The sequence below is a fragment of the Aythya ferina genome, assembly GCF_964211825.1.
Source record: "Aythya ferina genome assembly, chromosome: 9".
Lineage (NCBI taxonomy): Eukaryota > Metazoa > Chordata > Aves > Anseriformes > Anatidae > Aythya > Aythya ferina.
Genome location: NC_140305.1, coordinates 13,617,776 through 13,637,466, shown reverse-complemented (window position 1 = coordinate 13,637,466; position 19,691 = coordinate 13,617,776). Strand labels below are relative to the sequence as shown.

Genomic DNA, 19,691 nt, shown 5'->3' with positions numbered 1-19,691 from the left:
CAGCAACAGTCCCGGGCCGGGGCCAAGGCATGGGAGCCGTGCCCTGCTGCTGGCCTGCTCTGCCAATGCTCTGCCTTTTCCTTTTGATTTTTGCCTTTCTTCTTGCCACTTTTTTTTTTTTTCCCAACAGCTTTTCTTGTCTCTATCTTCTTTCTCTCTCTCTCTTCCTTCTTCCTGCCCTTGTGTCTTCCCCCCGTCCCGTCCCTCTCCTTCCCCGCCCGTAGATGTGTCCGACTTTGAGAACAATAATGGCACTAGCGGGGCAGAGCTGAGCCAACGCCATGACAATCTCTCCACAGTGACCAACGCCATTGCCGGCATCAGCCCCTCTTCCTCCCTGTCAGCTCTCTCCAGCCGCGCCGCCTCCGTTGCCAGCCTCCACGAGCGCATCATGTTTGCTCCAGGCAGCGAAGAGGCCATCGAAAGGCTTAAGGTAGGAGGCTGGCGTCTTCTGCTCCTCTCCTCCCTCTGGAAGCCAGCGGACAGAGGGCTGCCAGCCTGGGCGATCTGCCTGAGGGCTCTGCGGAGGGACCGGGACAGGCTGGGCCGCATCCAGCCGCACGACATCCAGCACGGCCGGGCACCAGGTGCTGCGCCTGGGGCACCACAACCCTGCTGTGGCTCGGGGGAGAGTGGCTGGAAAGCTGCCCAGCAGAAAAGGACCCAGGGGTGCTGCTCAGCAGCCAGCCAAGCACGGGCCAGCGCTGTGCCCGAGTGGCCAAGGTGGCCAGCAGCATCCTGGCCTGCGTCAGAAACAGCGTGGCCAGTGGGACCAGGGCGGTGGTTGTCCCCTCGTGGTGAGGCTGCACCAGTTTGGGGGCCTGGCTACGAGGACAGCGAGCTGCAGGTGGGGAGGACCCTGCTGGAGGCCCCCCAGCCTCTACAAGCACCTGAACGGAGGTTGCAGCGAGGTGTCGGTCTCTCTTCTTGGGTGACAAGTGGTGGGACAAGAGAGGAAAGTCTCAAGTCGTGTCAGGGGAGGTTTGGATGGGATGTTAGGGAGAATTTTTGAACAGAAAAGGTGTCTGGGCGTTGGAACGGGCTGCCCAGGGAGGTGGTGCAGTCACCATCCCTGGAGGTGTTTAAGAGACGTGTGGATGTGGCATTTAGGGACAGGGCTTAGGGATGGGGCTCGGTGTGTCAGGCTGATGGTTGGACTTGGTGACCTTGAGGTCTTTTTCCAACCCAGAAGACTCTGTCACTCTGATCCTATGGACCCAGAGCCAAGAGGTGGCCTGGATAGGAGCAGGTTTGGCACAGCAGGGTCCAGCTGGGGCTGCCTTTGCTGTGGGACAAGCGCTCCCAGCAGAGCGAGGGGATGAAAGGAAAATGCGAGTGCAGCACTGCCACAGTCCCTTGAAAGCAGCCTGAAAGCAGGGCTGGCTCCCTCAGGGGCTGAGCCCAGCCCAGGTGGGCAGGTTGCTGGACCATACAAAATGCTGAGCCCTGCTCACCCCGCCAGGAAACAGAGAAGATCATTGCCGAGCTGAATGAGACATGGGAGGAGAAGCTGCGCAGGACAGAGGCGATCCGGATGGAGAGGTGGGTCGGGGTCCCTGCACCTGGCCCCCTTCTTGCCTGCAGCCTCTCGGCACGTGGGATGGGATGGGGGCAGTTTGGCACCATCCACCACCCCCAGGTGGGCTCCAGCCCTGCCCTGGCTACTCTGCACAGGGCTGCAGCACCCGGTGGGCGTGGGGCATCACCCGGGCAGGGTCACCACCAGTGGGGACACGTGGCGGGTGGTGGCGAGTGGCTGCGGGGTCCAGAGTGTCTTTGACAACCTCTGCTCCTGCTGCTCCTGCAGGGAAGCCTTGCTGGCCGAGATGGGGGTGGCCATGAGGGAGGACGGAGGCACCCTGGGTGTTTTCTCTCCTAAAAAGGTAGGATTGTCTTATTTTCCCTGGCAAATGAGGGCGGGTTTGTACCCACGCTGTTCCCTTCAAACCCACCTTGCCACTGCTGGCCAGCCTCAAATATTTCCCTGGAGCTCCCGGAGGTGTTAACTGACCTCTCCTTGCCATGAAACCCGTGATGGACATTTCAGTGCCACCCCTGTACATCCACCATGGGCTGTTCCGAGAGAAGCGTGTGGCTAAATTTTCAATGTCATTCTGCATCACCTGGCACGTGGGGGATGCTGTCCCCACCCAGGGGACACCAGTGAGCCTCAGGGACTTTGGCTGCGCTGGGCTCGGTGTCAGCTGTTAACACCCTGGGGTATTGCATGGTGCTGTCACCCTGTGTCCTCGCCGAGAAACGAAGGCGCAGGAGCATTAAATACCGCTGGTTTATGTAGCATCTCAGGGTTTTTGGAGCAAAAGCTGGCTGTGCTCCCAGCAGCTCGCCTGGCTGCAAGCCCTGATAGGTGCCAGCAGCAGCAGCAGCACAGCCCTGCTGCTCCTCGGCACCCCTCGCCTGCAGTGGACTAAGTACCCCTGGCAGACAGCGTCCTGCGAGACGCACAGGGCAAGGAGAGTGGGGTCTGCCCCCAGCCCCTGCCAGGACAAGCAGCAACGAGCCCTTTGGGACCTCGGCGTGGCTCTTCCGATGGGTTTTACACTGCTGTCTTTGTTTTCCATCTGCCATCGCAGCCGCTGCCCATTAGGCCCCCCGATGTGTGCGTAGGAAGCGTGGGGGTTTATTCCCCAAAGCAGGTTGGTCCGGGAGGTGGCCTTGCTGTGTTGGTCTTGGTGCCGACTTGCTCTTCGGCTCTCTGGTGGGTGACAACTGCCCTGACTTCTCCAGCTGCTGGCAAGGAAATTTAGCACTGAAAGCCTGCAAAACCCATTTGGACTGAGAGCAAAACCTAGCCGGGCATTGCTGCCCCGCCATATGCCATCGCTGGGGTGACCATTTCCCCAAACCTTGCAAATCTGGAGTGAAATTGCAAACTAAAACAGTCTCAGAGCTTCTCCCTCAGACCCAGGGGCTTCGTGTCTGCCCAGAGGTCTGCGGGTTACGTGCTGTGGCCCGTTACTCCTGCCAGCCGCCACGGAGAACAGCCTGTGTTCCCCTTCCCCTCCAGCTCTCCTGCACTGTTTGGAGTGAGTCCCTTGCAGCCGTCAGGGTTTCTCCTGACGGGGACACCTCTGCATGCTGGGTGCCAGCAGGCTGATACCACACTTCTTCCCGTGTCTCTTATTTCTGGGAAACTCTGAGCTTCACCCGTTGATGCCCCCAGGACTTTGCTGCCGGTTGGAGGCGCAATCGCAGCCGCTGGCAGTGGGATGAGCCAAGCGGGCTGCGGTTGGAGGGCTCCGTGGCCCCGGGAGTAAATTCCCTCTCATCAGAAGCAAAGAGGTCGTAGCTCTTGGGAGAGAACCCACAGGAGGGAGACCAGGGAGTGCAAGCCAACCTGGGGCAAGGCTTCAGGTCTCTGCTGCTGGCTCTGGATGAACCTCCGGGCTGGGACCTGCTCCTTTGGGTGCTTCATCTGTCCCCGTGCCATCTGTGGAGGGAAACAGGGGCTTTTAGTTCCTCTTATCCTGAAACAGCTGCTGGAAAGGAAGAGTCTCTGTCTCACCTTCTGTACACCTCCCGTACAGCTCCCAGCTCCATGCTGGGTCTGCTTACGACAGGAATTTTCCCAAGCAACCAAGGAAAAGCTGCCCAGACCTCAGTCCTTGGAAGAGGAAAGCAGGGAAGGGTGTAGAGGTGCAAAGTTGGAGCCCAGCCCTCGTTTTGTCCACGCTGGGTTAGGTCGGGGCAGCTGCAGGAGCTGGGGGGCCCCGTGGTGAGGCTGGGGGGTTGCTGTGCAGCGGGGTGACTGTGTCCTTGCCTCCCCCAGACACCCCACCTGGTCAACCTGAACGAGGACCCGCTCATGTCTGAGTGCCTTCTCTACTACATCAAGGACGGGATAACCAGGTGAGGGCCGGGTCCTGCAGAGCCCGTATCTCAGTGCTGCTGGGCACCTGCCCTCCTGCACCTTCCCTGGGCATCCCCAGAGTGGCGTGGCCGCTTGGGAAAATTGCGTGTCCGGGGCAATCTCACAGGGGACATTAGTCTTGCCGTGCACCAAGGGCTGCTTGGGGCGAGCCCAGAGGGTATTTTTGGCTGGAGCCTCACGGAGGGGCTGGTTTGAGGAAGGACGGAGCCGGCTCAAGCTGTCTGTCCCCCGCAGGGTTGGTCGGGAAGATGCGGAGAAGAGGCAGGACATTGTTCTCAGCGGGCACTTCATCAAGGAAGAGCACTGCCTCTTCCGCAGCGACACAAGGACGGGCGGTGAAGGTACTGCTTGTCCCGAGGGGCTCCAGCTGCCCAGGCTCATCCCGGACCTAGGAGGGTTCATTCCACCCTCTTAGTCCCGGAGCCTGCTGTGGCTGATGTGAGGTTGGCCAAGCGCTGCTGCCAGCCCCGTTCATTGCCTGTGGTGGTGGGGATGTGCCTGGGGCCCCAGGGCTGCCCCTCCACTTGCTGCTTGTCACGCAGTGATTGTGACCCTGGAGCCCTGCGAAGGCGCCGACACCTACGTGAATGGCAAAAAGGTGACGGAGCCCAGCGTCCTGCGGTCAGGTGGGTCCCCAGGAGGGTGCTCCGGCCTGCCACCCTGTGTGGGTTTCCTGCCCCTAAACCTGAGCCCTTGTCCCCACCGCAGGAAACCGGATCATCATGGGCAAGAGCCACGTCTTCCGCTTCAACCACCCCGAGCAGGCCCGGCAGGAGCGGGAGCGGACCCCGTGCGCGGAGACGCCCGCCGAGCCCGTGGACTGGGCCTTTGCCCAGAGAGAGCTGCTGGAGAAGCAGGGCATCGACATGAAGCAGGAGATGGAGCAGAGGTGGGGAGCCGGGGCTGGGGCTGGGAGGAAGGGGAAGGAAGGAGCCTGGGTCGCTCATCCCCATCTTCCCTGCTCCTCCCAGGCTGCAGGAGCTGGAGGACCAGTACCGGCGGGAGAGGGAGGAGGCCAATTACCTTCTGGAGCAGCAGAGGCTGGTAGGTGGCCAGGCCTGGCTCCTCCTCAGGCTCCCTGAGCACCACCAAACCCCAGCAGAAATTTCTGTGGGGTGGCTTGGTGCTTCTTCAAGATGACAGCAAACCTACACGTCGTTCCTGGGGCTGCCCATCCATGTGGACCCGGAGGAGGGAGGGAGGCTGCAGGGGAAGGGGGGATATGCAGAGGTTGGCTGAAGATCACATCTTGTGGGCTGCATCATTCTCCCTGCTTTCCCCAGGACTATGAGAGCAAACTGGAGGCTCTGCAGAAGCAGATGGACTCCAGGTATTACCCTGAGGCCAATGAGGAAGAAGAAGAACCTGAAGATGAAGGTGAGTGCTTGGAGAGGAAGGAGGGGTGAAAGGAGTTGGGTGGGCAGCCTGGCTGTGCTGCGTGCTGTGCACTGACATTACCTGCAGAGGCATTTGGGGAGGGGAGATGGTATGGTCTGAGTTTCACCTCCATCCTGTCAGCCCTCTCGAGGAGGCATTAATAAAAAACAGCCAGAAAATTGGTAAGAGAATGGATTTTAGAATAATGACCAAAAAAAAACCCACCAAACAAAAAACCTCAGTGTGACAGCTAGCTGCAGAGCACCTCGGTGAGTCAGTAAGAAGTCACTGGGAGGGTTTTTTGTGGTGGGTTTGCCCATCGTTGCACCCGAACCCCTTCCCCACCTCCTTTGCCTGACGGCCGAGCAGGTGCCAGCAGGTAGGGCAGAGCTGCACTGCCGTTGCTTCCACGGCACCGTGGTGGGGCACAGGGGCTCTTTGTGGGAAGCAGTGCTGTGCACCCAGGCACCTCTGTGCCGTGTCCTCCTCCTGGCCATGGGGCGCGTGTGGTGACTGTCCCTCTGCGTCCCACAGTGCAGTGGACGGAGCGGGAGTTCGAGCTCGCCCTCTGGGCCTTCAGAAAGTGGAAGTGGTACCAGTTCACCTCCCTCCGTGACCTGCTGTGGGGCAACGCCATCTTCCTCAAGGAAGCCAATGCCATCAGCGTGGAGCTGAAGAAAAAGGTGGGTGCCTGCTGCTGCCGGCCAAAGCTTCTGGTTGTCACCGCCGCGGCGTTGCTGGGAGTGAGTCCCTTGGGGTTTTGCAGGGCGCACGGTGCTGCTGCTCGCCCCTGCAGGCTTAGCGAGTGGGCTCAAAGCTGTGTGCTGGCAGGGAGCTAAGAGTCCAGAGCGGGTGGCTGCAGCACATCCCCGTCACACAGCTGTGCATGTCCCCACGTGGCGATGCCTGGGAAGCCTGAGAGAAGTGGCTCCAGCAGTGCGGGAAGGGCAGAGGCCAAGGGGGAAGCAGGGCTGGCTGCCCCTCACTCAGGACTCAGGGAGTTTCCTCACCCAGGGGCAGCGTTTCTGTGTTTAACCCTGCACAGTTCTTGCATGAATTTCTGTGCAAGAAAAACATTGAAGTGTTCCTGTGTTTAGTGCATGCCACATCTCAGGGTGAGCCCTGCTGCAGGGCCCCTCCTTGTCCTCCGTTAGAGCCTGCTGAAGGCCACTTTTAGTTTCCTTGTTAGGACGGTGTGCAGTCCTCCTCCTCTGGCCGTCAGCCTGGTCCTAGGACTGCTCCGTGACTGCAGGGCACCCACAGCAGAGCCCTGAGCCAGAGGAGTATGCATGGTTGGGTGTTGCTCGGGCACATGCCAGGGACAGCTCAGGCGGACGGTGCCATGGTCCTTTTGGCAAGGTTGGCATCCCTCGTTCCCCCCTTCCAGGTGCAGTTCCAGTTTGTCCTCCTGACGGACACGCTGTACTCGCCCCTCCCTCCCGACCTGCTGCCTCCTGATGCTGCCAAGGACCGGGAGAAGCGGCCGTTCCCCCGGACCATCGTGGCTGTGGAGGTGCAGGACCAGAAGAACGGGGCAACGCATTACTGGACCCTGGAGAAGCTCAGGTAGGGCGAGAGATGCCCACACCGGGCTGACTTAGAGTGGGAGGGCTTGGCCAGCCCCGGCCTGGTTTCTCACAGCCACCCGGTGTCCCTGTGCCCGCAGGCAGCGCCTGGACCTAATGCGCGAGATGTACGACCGTGCAGCAGAAGTGCCTTCGAGCGTCATCGAGGACTGTGACAACGTGGTGACCGGCGGAGATCCCTTCTACGACCGCTTCCCGTGGTTCAGGCTGGTTGGCAGGTGAGTGCTTTGTCTCCTCCAACACGCAGCTCGGGGGCACGGCGTCCCCCCGGGGCAGCGCTGCTGCCAGAGAAAGCCGGCCTCTCGCTCGCCACGGCCCCGCCGCGCCTGCTTCTGGCACCCCGCGGTGGCTGCTCACCCTCCTGCCTGCCACGGAGCGGTGCCAGCTGCGGGAGGGCACAGCCGGCAGAGGGGCTGCAGGCAGGGGTGGGCGCGGAGCCTGTGCCACCGTGCCTGCCGCCTGTCTGCGAGCCCAGCCCGAGGTGTTCGCGTCCAAGCCTCTGTCTGTGCCCCCCCGTGCCGTGCGTCTCCGTGTGCTCCCCGCGCGGTGCCGGCGGCGAGGACAGGCAGCCCCGGGGGGGACACGCAGACGCGTGTGCCACAGAGGTGTCACCCCACGCCGTGGCACTGCCGGCAGCGGGGTTCCCCTCGGCGGTGGGGTGTCACCCAGCCTCGTGTCTCGTGCTCTGTCCCCGCTGCGCTGCCTGCAAAGCCAGCGACGGGAATCCCCGTGTTTGCACCAGTTTGTTGGGTCACTCTTTTTTTCTACACTTTATAGCTGATGGCCATTGGTGGCTTCCTTTAAAGATGTGCTGGACGGGCAGGTCTCTGTTTCCCGACATCCCTCGGTTTGAGCAGAAACCAAACCAAACCAATCCAAAAAAAAAAAAAAAAAAAGGCAAAGCAAAATTCCTATTCTTGCTCTCTCTGTTTGGAACAGCTGGTGTTAACCTGTCTTCTATCTTGTTGTACTAACCTTAGTTCAGATATCTCTGGCTGCAACAGCTCTCCTCTTTTCAACACATGCATGAGCGAGCGCATGGCTGATCTCACCCCCTCCCCTACCTTCTCGAACCCCGACTCCGACATCACCGAGCCTGCTGACGAGCAGCACGAGGGGCAGGAGGAGGAGGAGGAGGAGGCGGAGGACCTGGAGGAAGACATCTTTCCGGAGTGCCCGCTGTGTGATGGCCGGGATCCGTTTTACGACCGCTCCCCCCTGTTCAGTTTAGTAGGAAGGTTGGTGAGGTTTTAGGAGAGCATGCCGGGAAGGAACTAGCTCTTTCGCATGAGGGAACTGCTTTCTGGCACGACCCCCACCTCCAGGGCATCCCACGGGCGCAGGGGTGGCTGGCTGGCCACGAGAGCCGCCGCGGCCGGGGCCACCGAGGTAGGGCTGTGGCGAGCACGGCGCCGAGGGCACAGGGACCGCGGAGGCAGAGCGAGCGCGCTGACCCGGCGCGAGACCCCTTAGGCAGGTCCCTGCTTTGGGCAGCCCCCCCAAAACCATCAGGTCACCGTTTCCCTGGCATCCAGTGTGCTGCAGGACCTGTGCTAGGGGGTCTGGGCCTTTTTTGGCCCTGACAGGGTCACCTCCTGCCAGTGGCAGTGAAGACCATGAGCGCACCGCTCTGCGTCTTTGTCCCAGGGCAGCGGTGTGCAGGTGCTGTGAGGCCACAAGTTTCGCAGCTGTCCCAGCGCAGCAGGGAGAAATGGGGCTGTGCCAGTCTGCCTGAGCCCCAGGGATGATTGGGGGGCGCTCAGGTGGCTTGGGGGAGCCATGGGAGTGAGGGGAGCCTGGGATCAGGCAGGAGGACTCTTTGGAAAGCAGTTTTCTCTTGCTGCCCGTGCCCCATGAGCAGCTCAGGGCTATTTCCTGCAGCCGCCAGCACAGGAGATGCTCAGGGGTGGCAGCACACAGCGATCTGGGCTGCAGGAGCAGGAATGGATGAGAGCCTCAATTTCTCCTCCCTGTTTGCCAGGGGAGCCCTGGGCTCAGTCACTCTTGGCCTGGAGAAACCCCTCAGGCTCCAGACATGCCTCAAGACTCAGTTGCAAGTCGCCCATCCCCAAAACGCCCTCCCGATGCGGGCAGGGTGATGCTGGCCTCCCTGGTTTTGCTGCAGACCCCTTCCCAAGGGCACAAGGGGACATGTGCCTGGAGCAGGACCCAGAGCCCCCACTCCGGGGGCTGGGAGGGTTCACTGAAAGCAGTCCCCCCCCCCCCAGGGCTGCTCTTCCTCGCTGTGTTTAAATCTGGGGCGCGGGGAGCGAGGTGGGGAGGAGACAGAGCAGCACAGGCAGAGAGGGAGGAGGTGGGGTAAGAGCCCTGCAGCCTCAGACCGAAAGAGCTGGGTTCTTCCGCCCTTTTTTTTTTTTTTTTTTCCTTTTTCTTTTTTCCTTTTTTTTTTTCAACAAGCAAAAGCAAAACCAAAACTCTTGGGGGCACCTCAAAAACAAACCCACCGACCTGCCGAGCAAGCCTCCGTGGCCATGGGCCCCGCTCTGCGCCGGGGGGACGGTCCCCCAGGTCGTCCCCTCAGGCTCTCCCAACTTCTTTTGAGTCTGCCCCGGGTTTGGCTCCCCGCGCAGCAGCTGTGCTGGCCACATTTCTTGTGAAGTGTGCTTTGATTGGTTTATGATTGGATCCTTGTCTTTGATTATTTTTTTTTTCCTTTATTTCCTTCTTCCATTTTTTTTTTTAATTTTATTTTTAGCTGCTGGCTCTCTCTCTCCAAAGCTTTAGCGAAAATTGGGGTTATTTCACTTTTGTCTTACTTTGGAAAGGCTTTTCTTTGGTCTGAGCATGCCATCTTTGCACCTCACCAATCTTGTGGTTAGTGTCCCTGCCCTCCTTCCTCTAGTGACACACTTGTCCCCCTCCTCCCTGCCCTCCTCCTCCTCCCTCCCTCCCTCCCCTCCATCCTTTCCCTTCCTCCTTCACCCCCCACCTCCCTCCGGTTTCATCCCCGTGAGCTGCCCGCTGTTTTTGGGGCAGGAGACAGACGTGCGGGCGCTCCCCAACCCGTGCCTGCTCCAGCCCCTCGGCCCTGCCGGCCTCCAAGAAGAGATGGGGCGAGACAGGGGACGCCTGGCGGGGGATCGTGCTCCGTGCCTCAGTCCCTCGTGGAGTCTCTTTGGGTGGAAAAAGGCTCAGACAGCGCTTTGAGGCCGGCCGGAGCTCCAGCAGCAGGGAGAACCTCTGAAAATCAAGGTCTGGGCTTCACGGGCAGGGCTGTGGCCTTCCTGCAAGAGCCCTGCCGTGTTTTCGGATGCTGTTTGGACGCCTGCGAGGTTAGGAAGCCGTGAGCAGCAAAGCCACGCTGCTCGGAGATGTTTGCAGCCCCCTCGGAGCCTCCCAAAGCCGACGTGTCCTGGCGGGTGCCATCAGGATCCTGACCACGGAGCACGAGGATGCTGCAGGAGAGCAGGGCCGAGGGCACGGCGCGCTTCCACCACCGGCGTGCCAGAAGAAACGCTGCGACTTGGGCAGAAAGGACCAAAATCGGTCCCCAGCTCGCAGCCAGGCAGTGAGGTACCAGCCAGCTGAGGAAGGCAGCAAGAGGAGGCCAAACACACAGGGAGCACCGCATGGCCACGTGCCTGTCCCCAGCCCGGCCGCCAGGAGGAGGTTCCCCAGAGCTCAGCTGTCACCTCGCGGCCCCGGGGTGGCACCTCGCCCGGCGGGTGGCCCGGGACCCCAAGGCCCTAAGCAGGACGGGGCGGGGGACACGTGCACGCCGCCAGTGCCACCGGCCACGCCACGCAGCCTCCCCAGCCACCTCCAGCCACCGCCGCCCAGGGCAGGTTCCCCTCTCTCTGGAGGCTCCGGGGCCCCAGGCAGGACCTTCTCCTCCCTCCCCTCCCTCGCCCCTTCCCTCTCCCACCCCGGCCTCGCCTCGCCCGCTCCCCGTTGCCTCCGCAGCACCCCCGAGCTCTCTCACAGCACCTCCTGCCCCCGTCCTCCAGCTCGTCACTGCCACGACGGTCCTCCTCCCGGCTTGTTGCGGCACCCATCAGGCGCAGTCCCATCCCCATCCCCTCCCCAGGACGCGCTCCCGCCCGCAGCGGAGGGGACGGCCGGCGAGGCGCGCCTGCTCCCTGCCCCGCGCTGGCCCTGGCTGCCCCTCATGGCTTTGCTTTGCAGCGCCGTCGCGGCCTCAGTGGTGACCTGGGACCCGGCCGCCGGCAGCCGCCACCACCCGCGCCTGGGGACGCGCGGGCGGGGGCGGTGACGGCGCTCCCCGTCTCGCTTCCCCCCCGGCAGGGCCTTCGTGTACCTCAGCAACCTGCTGTACCCCGTGCCCCTGGTCCACCGCGTGGCCATCGTCAGCGAGAAGGGCGAGGTGAAGGGCTTCCTGCGCGTGGCCGTCCAGGCCATCTCAGGTAGGAGGCGCAGCCCCGCGTTGCCTCAGCCCACACGTTCCCCTGGAGCCCCCCACTGATGTCTCAACGCCTTCCTCCCCCAGCCGATGAGGAGGCCCCAGATTATGGCTCCGGAGTGCGGCAGTCGGGGACGGCAAAGATCTCCTTCGATGACCAGCACTTCGAGAAGGTACGGCCATGGCAGTGGCACGGGGGTGTTGTCTGTCGACCCGCTGCTCTCCAAGGCATGCTTGTCCCATGGGGTCTGGGTGACATCTGGCCCTGCTCCCGCTGCTCGAGGAGCCCAGTCCTGGGGGGGCTGCTGCGGGGTGCGACGGGCGAGACGGAGCTGCCCTTGTGGCTGTACCCGTGCTCGGCACCGCGGTGGTGGCACTGCCGGCCTCCCTCAGGCACCCTTCCCCATCGCCCCCCTGCAGTTCCAGTCCGAGTCCTGCCCCGCCGTGGGGATGTCCCGCTCGGGAACGTCCCAGGAGGAGCTGCGCATCGTGGAAGGCCAGGGGCAGATCAGTGACCTGGGGCCCTCCGCCGACGAGGTCAACAACAACACCTGCGCAGGTGAGCGGCGAGCTGCCCGCACTCAAAGCCCAGGCCCCTGGCAGCTCGTGCCCAGCAGTGCAGAGCTGTTGGCAGGCATCAGGAAGATGACTCCTGATGTCCGAGGGCTCTCTTCTCCACGCAGTGACACCAGAGGACCTTCTCCTGGACAGCCCGGAGAAGTCCACGATGGACGGGCCCCTGGAGGCAGCTCTGGACCACCTGAAGCTGGGCAGCATCTTCACTTTCCGAGTGACTGTCTTGCAAGCCTCCAGCATCTCAGCAGAATACGCAGATATCTTCTGCCAGTTCAAGTGAGACCACGGTGGCCCCCAGCCCGTTACCTCCCTGCACGCTCTGGCCTTCACCTCCTCTGGTTGCCCCGGGAGGAGGCAGGCAGGGGTAGCGCTGGGAGCTGCATCCCACGCTCTGCTCTTGTCCTGAATTCCGCTCCATGGCTTTCATGGAAGGGGAGGCAAAACCAAGGGGTGCAGGGTGAGCGTGCGTGTTAGCCTGGACACACACCTGGTCACTGGTGAAAGCTGAGGACAGCGTCTGACAGGCGCTGGGGGGCTGCAGATTAGCGTGGGGTGGGTTTTCTGTGTCAGCCCAGGCCAGGTGACAGGACACAGCCCTTTGTGGGGCGCAGGCTTGGCCCCTTCCCCCTCTCCCCTCCCTGTTCCCTTCCACCCAGCTGCTGCACTGTCCTGCAGCCCCTGAACGCCTTCCCTTCCTTCCCTTCCTTCCCTTTGCAGTTTCATCCATCGCCACGACGAGGCCTTTTCAACAGAGCCCTTGAAGAACACAGGGCGAGGGCCACCGCTGGGTTTCTACCACGTCCAAAACGTGAGCACCCTGCCTCCGGGCACCCCCTCAGCTGCTGGTGTCTCCCTAGGGTGTCAGGCAGATCTCCCCAGAGCAGCCCCTTCTTCCCCGGTGCCTGTTTTCTCAGCACATCGCATCCCTTTCTGAACCAGGCAGCGTGGTTGCATGCTCTTTCTCTCTCAGATTGCTGTGGAGGTGACCAAGTCCTTCATCGAGTACATCAAGAGCCAGCCGATTGTATTTGAAGTTTTTGGGCACTATCAGCAACACCCCTTCCCGCCTCTCTGCAAGGACGTCCTCAGGTGGGTGCCCCCGGCCACGTGCGGGTCTTTCTGCATCCCCTGGTGCCGTGGGGCTGGGCTGGGCGAGCACCCTGGCTTCACAGGGGTGCGGAGGACGGTGGCCCCGGGCCGGATTTGGGGCCCCCAAATCCAGATCCTGCTGCGGGTGCTTTCATCCGAGCCTGTTCTCTCTGCAGCCCACTGAGGCCATCCCGGCGCCACTTCCCCCGGGTGATGCCGCTCTCCAAGCCAGGTAGGAGACCGCGTCCTGCCCCTCTCCTGCAGTCCCCAGGCTGCAGACCAGGTCCCCTGCTGCGCCCCGCTCCCCGTGCCCTCTTGCCGTGCGCTTGCAGGGCAGGGCCTGAGGGGCATCACAGAATGTGCTGTGCACCACAGCACCCGGAGGCCCTTCAGCACCCACTCGCTCCGTGTACGGCTGGCTCAAACCCCTTTGCAAGTGCTTCTTCCCCTGTGCTCACGGCAGCCCCGTGGTCCCCGTCCCTCGTGCCAAGTGTCCGTGTGTAACCGCTTTGCTTTGTGTCGGCCTCTCTGTTTGTCTCCCTCCCTCCCAACCCGCAAGAGCACACCAAACCCCTCCGGCTCACCGGCTGCTCGGTGCCAGCTGCTCTGGCGGGCTCGCTCCTGGACACGCTCTCCGGGCACGTGCTGGCAGCTGCCACCGCCGCCACCTCCCTCCTGCGGCACGGCGCGGAGGAGCCCGCCTGCCCGCCACCCCTGCCCGCCACGGACCGTGCAGTCGGGAAGGCGCAGAAGCCGGGTTCGTGCCCGCACGGGGCCGCGGCAGGGCCAGCGGCTCCTCGGGTCTCCTCCCGCAGCCGTCCCCTGGGGCACGCAGTGCCCGGAGCTCCCGAAGCCGCCCTTGCAGGGGCTGGGCGAGTCTCCACTGCCTCTGGCTGCTGAGACCCGAGTCGCTCTGGTTCGGCCGAGTGCGGTGGTTTGCTGTGATGCCTGCCCACATCCCGCTCCGGCACCGAGGGATATGTGCCGGCCGCCCCTCTCTGGCTGTCCACAAGCTGCTCCCCTGGTGCTGGAGCGGCACTGTGTGGTTTGGGTCCTGTCCCTGCACCTCCTGGGGCTGCAGGGCTGGGCTGGGTGTCTCCGGGGGAAGCCCCATCCTGAACTCTCGCTGCTCTGCTTTGAGAGTGGGAGGAAGCACACGGCGGCCAGCGAGGTCCCCAGGATGGGGCTGTGTCCCCCTGGACTGGTGTGTGTGTCCCCCCGCACTGCCTCCTGCCTTGCTGCTGCCCTGCTTGGTGGCTCTGCCTGTCTGACCCCAGCTCCTGCCCAGGCCCGTGCCTGCTCTGCCTTCCCCTGCTTGCTGCCGTGTGTGGGGCTCCAAACTCCAGCAGCAACCTGCCTCGACATTAAGTCGTCCTTCCCCCCCACTGCAGTGCCTGCCACCAAACTGAGCACCATGACGCGTCCCAGCGCCGGGCCCTGCCAGTGCAAGTACGACCTGATGGTCTTCTTCGAGATCTGCGAGCTGGAGGCCAATGGCGAGTAAGTCCTGGGCACGGCCCCACCATGTGCAAGCTCCCCAGGGGCACCCCCGAGGATTCCTTCTTCCTCGGGATCAGTTGCCCCGGTGGTGGTGGTGGTGTGCGGAGTGTCTGGGGACACGAGGTGCCCCGGCACCCTCTCTGTTGCTTGCGGTTGCGTGGTGAACAAGAAACATGGTGGGCTTGGGCACACGGGCAGAGCCGTGTCCCATCACCGTCCTCTCTTCCAGCTACATCCCGGCCGTTGTGGACCACCGCGGAGGCATGCCGTGCCACGGCACCTTCCTGCTCCACCAGGTATCCCCTCCCCGAGTCCCTGTTGCGCCCTGCCCGGCTCCTGCCTCGCTGCCCGGGCTCTGTGCCAACCGCTGCCCTTTTCTCGCTGGCCTCGGGGGTCTCAGGGTATCCAGAGGAGGATCACCGTCACCTTGGTGCATGAGACGGGCAGCCTGATCCGCTGGAAGGAAGTGCGGGAGCTGGTTGTGGGTAAGCAGAGCGGGCTGGGGCGGCATGGGAGCTCCCCCCCAAATCCTCCCCACATCCCTTAGGGATTTGTTCCTCTTCTCCCTCTCCCTTTCCCACTTTTTGCCTGCTAGTACGATTGAAATAGCAACGAGGTGACTGCTCCCTGTGTGCCACCACGGGGCCATCGTGGTCCTGGGCACCAGTTGGGACGCAGTGGGGGGGCCACGCTGGTCACGAGGAGCCTGGCAGGGGACCTGAGCGTGTCCCTGTGCTGCGTTTGCAGGTCGGATCCGGAACACCCCAGAAGCTGACGAGTCTCTGATCGACCCCAACATCCTGTCCCTGAACATCCTGTCCTCTGGCTACATCCACCCTTCCCAGGACGACCGGTGCGTGCCCCTGCTTCTCTTGCTCTTCCCCCGACTGCAGCACTGGGGGGAGATGTGGGGACCCCCCTCTCCCTTGGGTGCTCTGAGCCCCTCTGCAGGGTCCTGCTGGCCCTTGCTGCTTTGGGGGAGGGGGGTGCTGCTTTTCTCGAGCTGCAGAGGGTCTCACGGAGCCCCCAAAGCCTGGGACACTCGCCCTGTTCTTCCTCCTCCCTGAGGCCCTTCCAGACTGGGGGTGGCCATGTGGGGTATTGGGGTCAGGGTCCTGTTCAGTGACAGTGACAGGAGGTTGTGCTGACCCTGCCACAGACTGTCCTGTGTCCTGGCCAAATGGCTGGAAATGCTGCTTTGTGCTCACGACGTCTGGGGCCGTGGGGGAAAACCCCTCCTGCTTGCCCCGGCAGAGCCGTCCCCGCACCGAGGCTGTGGTGGGGCCACCCCACGTGGTCGGAGTGTGTGCACGTGGGGTGCTGTGACATCTGGGGACGATGTGGGGCTGGGTGTTGGTGGCTCGGGGAGCAGCGGGGGCCGGTCCTGAGCAGTGAGCAGGGCAGTTCCCGGCATAGGAGCATCCCAGATGGCAGCAGGACCATCTTGCCCCTCATTTTTGGGACTGCTGGGTCACTCCTCCCTGGGGAGGCTGGTGTCTCGGTGACAAAGCTGTGGCTGCGAGGTGCCACCCTGCTGTGCAGGCAGGGAGTGCCCAGGCACGGCGCCGGGACGCGCGTGTGAGTGTTGGGCATTGTCACACCCGCTGGGACAGCAAAGCGAGGCCAGGCAGGAGGCTGGTGGCCTGGGACAGCGGGGTGAGGAGGATTCACACCAGCACAGCCGTGGTGGTTTTTGCCAGATGTGAAGGAGCCGGAGGGATGCGACACCCGGGCTCGTGGGCCAGCAGCCTCTGCTGCCTGGGACGCTGCCGGATCTGGTCTCCGGCATCCCCGGTGCAGCCGGGCAGAGGGAACGTGGCTCCTGCCTTCCCCCGCCTGCATGGTGGGAGGCTTCACGCATCTGGGGGTGCTCAGGGAGGGGAGATGTGGGGCGTGCAGGAGCTGCTCTCGCCCCCGTGCTGGGGGGATTGCCTGGGAGCAAGCCCCGCAGCAGGGCCGCGGGGTACCCGCCGTCTCCCCGGGGAGCCCGGGCGCGGGGCCGGGGGGCAGCGGCAGGGGACGGAGGACGCTGGCTCCCAGCAAGATGCCGAGGGGGCCGCTGCAGCAACCCCGCGCTTCCATCCCGCCGCCGCCCTGCATGCTCCGACCCCAGACGCCTGCCGGGGACGCCAGGCCGAGGGCGGCAGCGGGCAGAGCGGCGCCCGCCTCGCCCTCCTCCCAGGCTGCTTCTGCTCCCCGCTTTGCTACCGGCCGCCACGCAGCCTCCATCGCCGACAGCAGGCCCTGCCTCTGCCCATCTCCCGCAGCCTCCCGGACCTTTTGGGGCAGCCTCCTGCCGGCGTTTGGCGCTCCCCGGGACCCCCCCTCCTGCCCGCCGCCCACCCGGGCAGCGCTGGGGTGCGGCGGGCGGCCCCGAGAGCCTCCCTTGCTTCTCTCCAACCCCGCTGCTGCCGCTGCCCATCCGAGCCCACACTAACCATGTGATTGTTTTGTGTTTTCGCAGGCAGTTTCTTGATTCGGATATGCCTAGGTATTATTTGTTTCCATTGGTTTTTTTTCCACCCCCTCTCTGCTCTTTCCCTCTCTCTCCCCCGCACCTCAGCACTCTCACTCCTGCCGGCGGCGGCACTTGGGTGTCCAGCCCCCCCCCCTCCACGTCTTCCTCCTCTCACCACATCCCGGGCACCTCTCTCTCTCTCTCTCACGCCGCCCCTTCCCCGCGGGTTTTGCTGTTTGTTTGGATCGCGATCTCGCTCCTCCTCGCTCTCGCTCTCGCTGGCCTGTGCTCCCATCGCCTGGTTTTGGTTTTGTTCTCGCCTTTTCACTTCGCTGCTCTCCGGCATCCGGCCAGGGACCTGTGGCTCCGTCCCCCCCCGCTCCTGCCCCGGCCCTGCGTGGGGAGGGTGCTGGGGACCCGTGCTGGGTGCTGGGCTGCGTGGGAGCGCGTGCGTGTCGTACGCACACCCCGCAGCCGCTGAGGGGGCCGCCAGCACCCGCGCAGCCCTCCTGTGTGCGTAGGTGCAGCGTACACACAGCGGGGTGGCTGCGTCGGGGAGACTGGGGCTGGGGTCTGCCAAGTGCCACCTGCACCATCCAGGGGCTGGTCCCGCTTGGGGATGCCAGGGGACATCTGTCTGTCTGTCCGTCTGTCCCTCCGGTGGCACCCTGTCCCAGCAGGGTGCTCGGGGACGGCACAGGTGGCTGTAGGAGCGCGTGGGCTTGCCCTGGTGCTGCCCGTGAGGCTGCTGCAGGGTGATGCTCAGCTGGTGTGGCGGGGAAGGCTGAGGAAACCCCCTCCTGCTGCCTGGGCAGAGGCAGGCGAGCTGCTCTGCCCTGCCAGGCCTGAGCACGGACACCTTGCAGGCCCCAGGAGAGCAGAGAGGCTGCTCCGAGACCTGCCGCCTCCTCAGGGGTCCTGCAGAGAGGGCAGAGTTCAGGGAGGAAGGTGTGGGGCTGCGGAGGGCTTTCAGCAACACCCCTAACGCGGGTAAACCTCGGGATTGCCATGCTGAGCTCTTTCAGGCCCCTGATTTGGGGGCTGTGCCAGCAGGAGCCATCAGGGGAACGCGAGTGATGACGCAGAGCTTGGTGTCAAAGCCCCGCGTGGCACGGGAGGTGGCCACCGTGGCACGGGAAATGGCCACCGTGCCTGCTGGGGAATTCCCTACAGGAAATTTCTGTCCCACGGCACGGGCCTTGAGCTGAAGGCTGATGGTCACCGGGCTCTGCTGGGCTCCCCCCGTCCCCGAGCAGCCCCGGGGCAGAGCTGTTTTGCTGCTGCTGCTCCCTCCCTGCGCGCCCCGTCCCACGCAGCGGGTGCCGCAGGGCGCGTGTCGGCAGCGGCCTCGTACGGACGACGCTTTCTGACGTTTCGTTTCTCTGTGTGTGTACGTGTGTGTGTGTGTTTGTCCTGGGTTGCCTTCTACTTATAGCATTTCATTCGGAAATGACACTAGGTATTTCGCGCCTACTCGCTCGGTCTGGTCCCTCCCGCTTTTCTCTCTTTCTCCTTCGCCTCGTTCCTTTGCTTTTTGCTCTCTTCCCCCCTTGCCCTTACTCTCCTCTTCTCTGATATCCTCCTCCCTCGGGAGCTCTCTCTTCTCAAGTGGTCTGTGTCTGAAAAGCGATCCTTCGCCTCGACTGTCTCGTGTGGTTTCCACGTACGCGACGCCTTCCAGAGCGCGACTCGCTCTTGTGCAGCGTGGTGCCCCGAGCAGGGGCAGTGACAGCACGTCCCCGGGCGCAGCCAAAGCCCCGCTCCCGGCCCCGGCACAGCCCTGGCTCTCTCCGCGTTGCTGCTTGCCCCCCTGGACATGGTTTTGCCGTGCCGCCGTTGTGCCACGGCCTCCTGAGGGGACTCACGCAGGAGCCGGGGCTGGGGCAGCCCCGGGCCCGTTGTGACCGCGGGTGGCCGGAGCTGGGGGGCTCCAGCGGCAGGGGGGTGACAACCCTGAGGCACCTCCTGCTTCCCCCTTTTCCTCCCACCCCAAAAGTGCAGCCGCTGCTCTGCACCGTCCTTTGTGGGGTCCCAGCAGTGCTCACCCCGCTGCCCGGCCCCCCCAGCGCAGAGGTGGGGAGGTGGAAAACGCAGCGAGGGTTTGGGGCGGCCAGCGGGGACGTTGCGGGCAGCAGCCAGGGCACAGCGAGAGCAGGGGAAGGCAGCCCCACGGGCACCCAGTGCTGGTCCCCAGGTCCCACAGGCTGGGGGGGGGCTGTCCCCACTGAGCTGCTCCCCGCTGTGCCGAGCATCTCCCCCCTCCCTGCTCCACCCGTCGTCACCCCAGCGGTGACAGCCGTTCCAGGATGGGTGGCAGGGCCCTGGCCCCGGTGTGCCGGGGGTGACAGCTCACCCCAAGCACTGGGGACACGTCCCCTCCTCTGTCCCTCTGTCCCCACCTCCCCGCCTTGCCCCGCACCCCAGCTGAGCCCCCCACGCCACCCCAAACCCCTGCGCCCGCTCCCGTTGCGAGGGCACCGTGTCCCCGTCCCGCTGCACCCATCCCGCCTCGGCTTTGCCTTCAGCCCCTGCATCCCCCGGCGTGGCTGTCCCCAAACGCCCCATGCATGCCCGCCTGTCCCCGCAGGCCTGCCGCAGCGCTGCCGGGGGGGGTGGGTGCCGTCTCCTCGCTCGCTGGCCCGAGTTTGTGTTGTTTTTTTTTTTTGGGGGGGTCGTTTCAGCGGCTCTGCTTTCTCTCGGCAGGACTTTCTACCAGTTTGAGACGGCGTGGGACAGCTCCATGCACAACTCGCTGCTGCTCAACCGCGTCACCCCGTACCGGGAGAAAATCTACATCACCCTTTCCGCGTACATCGAGGCAAGGATCCTTCT

At 63.7% G+C, this 19,691-nt stretch overlaps 1 protein-coding gene across 27 annotated transcripts in view; it reads left to right on the top strand.

Annotated features, from left to right (window-relative positions):
• KIF1A (kinesin family member 1A) overlaps positions 1–19,691 on the top strand; it is a 34,944-nt gene that overhangs the window by 11,750 nt on the left and 3,503 nt on the right. For 6 of the 27 annotated variants that reach the window (XM_084529699.1, XM_084529720.1, XM_084529723.1 and 3 more), the window contains 27 exons: positions 225–433; positions 1,463–1,542; positions 1,808–1,883; positions 3,791–3,870; positions 4,127–4,233; positions 4,435–4,518; positions 4,601–4,781; positions 4,864–4,936; positions 5,176–5,269; positions 5,804–5,952; positions 6,657–6,835; positions 6,936–7,073; positions 7,836–8,093; positions 11,122–11,240; positions 11,324–11,409; positions 11,657–11,795; positions 11,920–12,088; positions 12,530–12,620; positions 12,783–12,901; positions 13,078–13,133; positions 14,293–14,401; positions 14,631–14,697; positions 14,802–14,886; positions 15,149–15,254; positions 16,866–16,892; positions 18,295–18,318; positions 19,563–19,677. In XM_084529699.1, coding sequence (XP_084385825.1) covers positions 225–433; positions 1,463–1,542; positions 1,808–1,883; positions 3,791–3,870; positions 4,127–4,233; positions 4,435–4,518; positions 4,601–4,781; positions 4,864–4,936; positions 5,176–5,269; positions 5,804–5,952; positions 6,657–6,835; positions 6,936–7,073; positions 7,836–8,093; positions 11,122–11,240; positions 11,324–11,409; positions 11,657–11,795; positions 11,920–12,088; positions 12,530–12,620; positions 12,783–12,901; positions 13,078–13,133; positions 14,293–14,401; positions 14,631–14,697; positions 14,802–14,886; positions 15,149–15,254; positions 16,866–16,892; positions 18,295–18,318; positions 19,563–19,677 — 3,020 coding nt within the window. The remainder of the gene's footprint in view (positions 1–224; positions 434–1,462; positions 1,543–1,807; positions 1,884–3,790; positions 3,871–4,126; positions 4,234–4,434; positions 4,519–4,600; positions 4,782–4,863; positions 4,937–5,175; positions 5,270–5,803; positions 5,953–6,656; positions 6,836–6,935; positions 7,074–7,835; positions 8,094–11,121; positions 11,241–11,323; positions 11,410–11,656; positions 11,796–11,919; positions 12,089–12,529; positions 12,621–12,782; positions 12,902–13,077; positions 13,134–14,292; positions 14,402–14,630; positions 14,698–14,801; positions 14,887–15,148; positions 15,255–16,865; positions 16,893–18,294; positions 18,319–19,562; positions 19,678–19,691) is intronic. The other 21 variants (XM_084529700.1, XM_084529698.1, XM_084529711.1 and 18 more) reach the window with 16 other exon arrangements.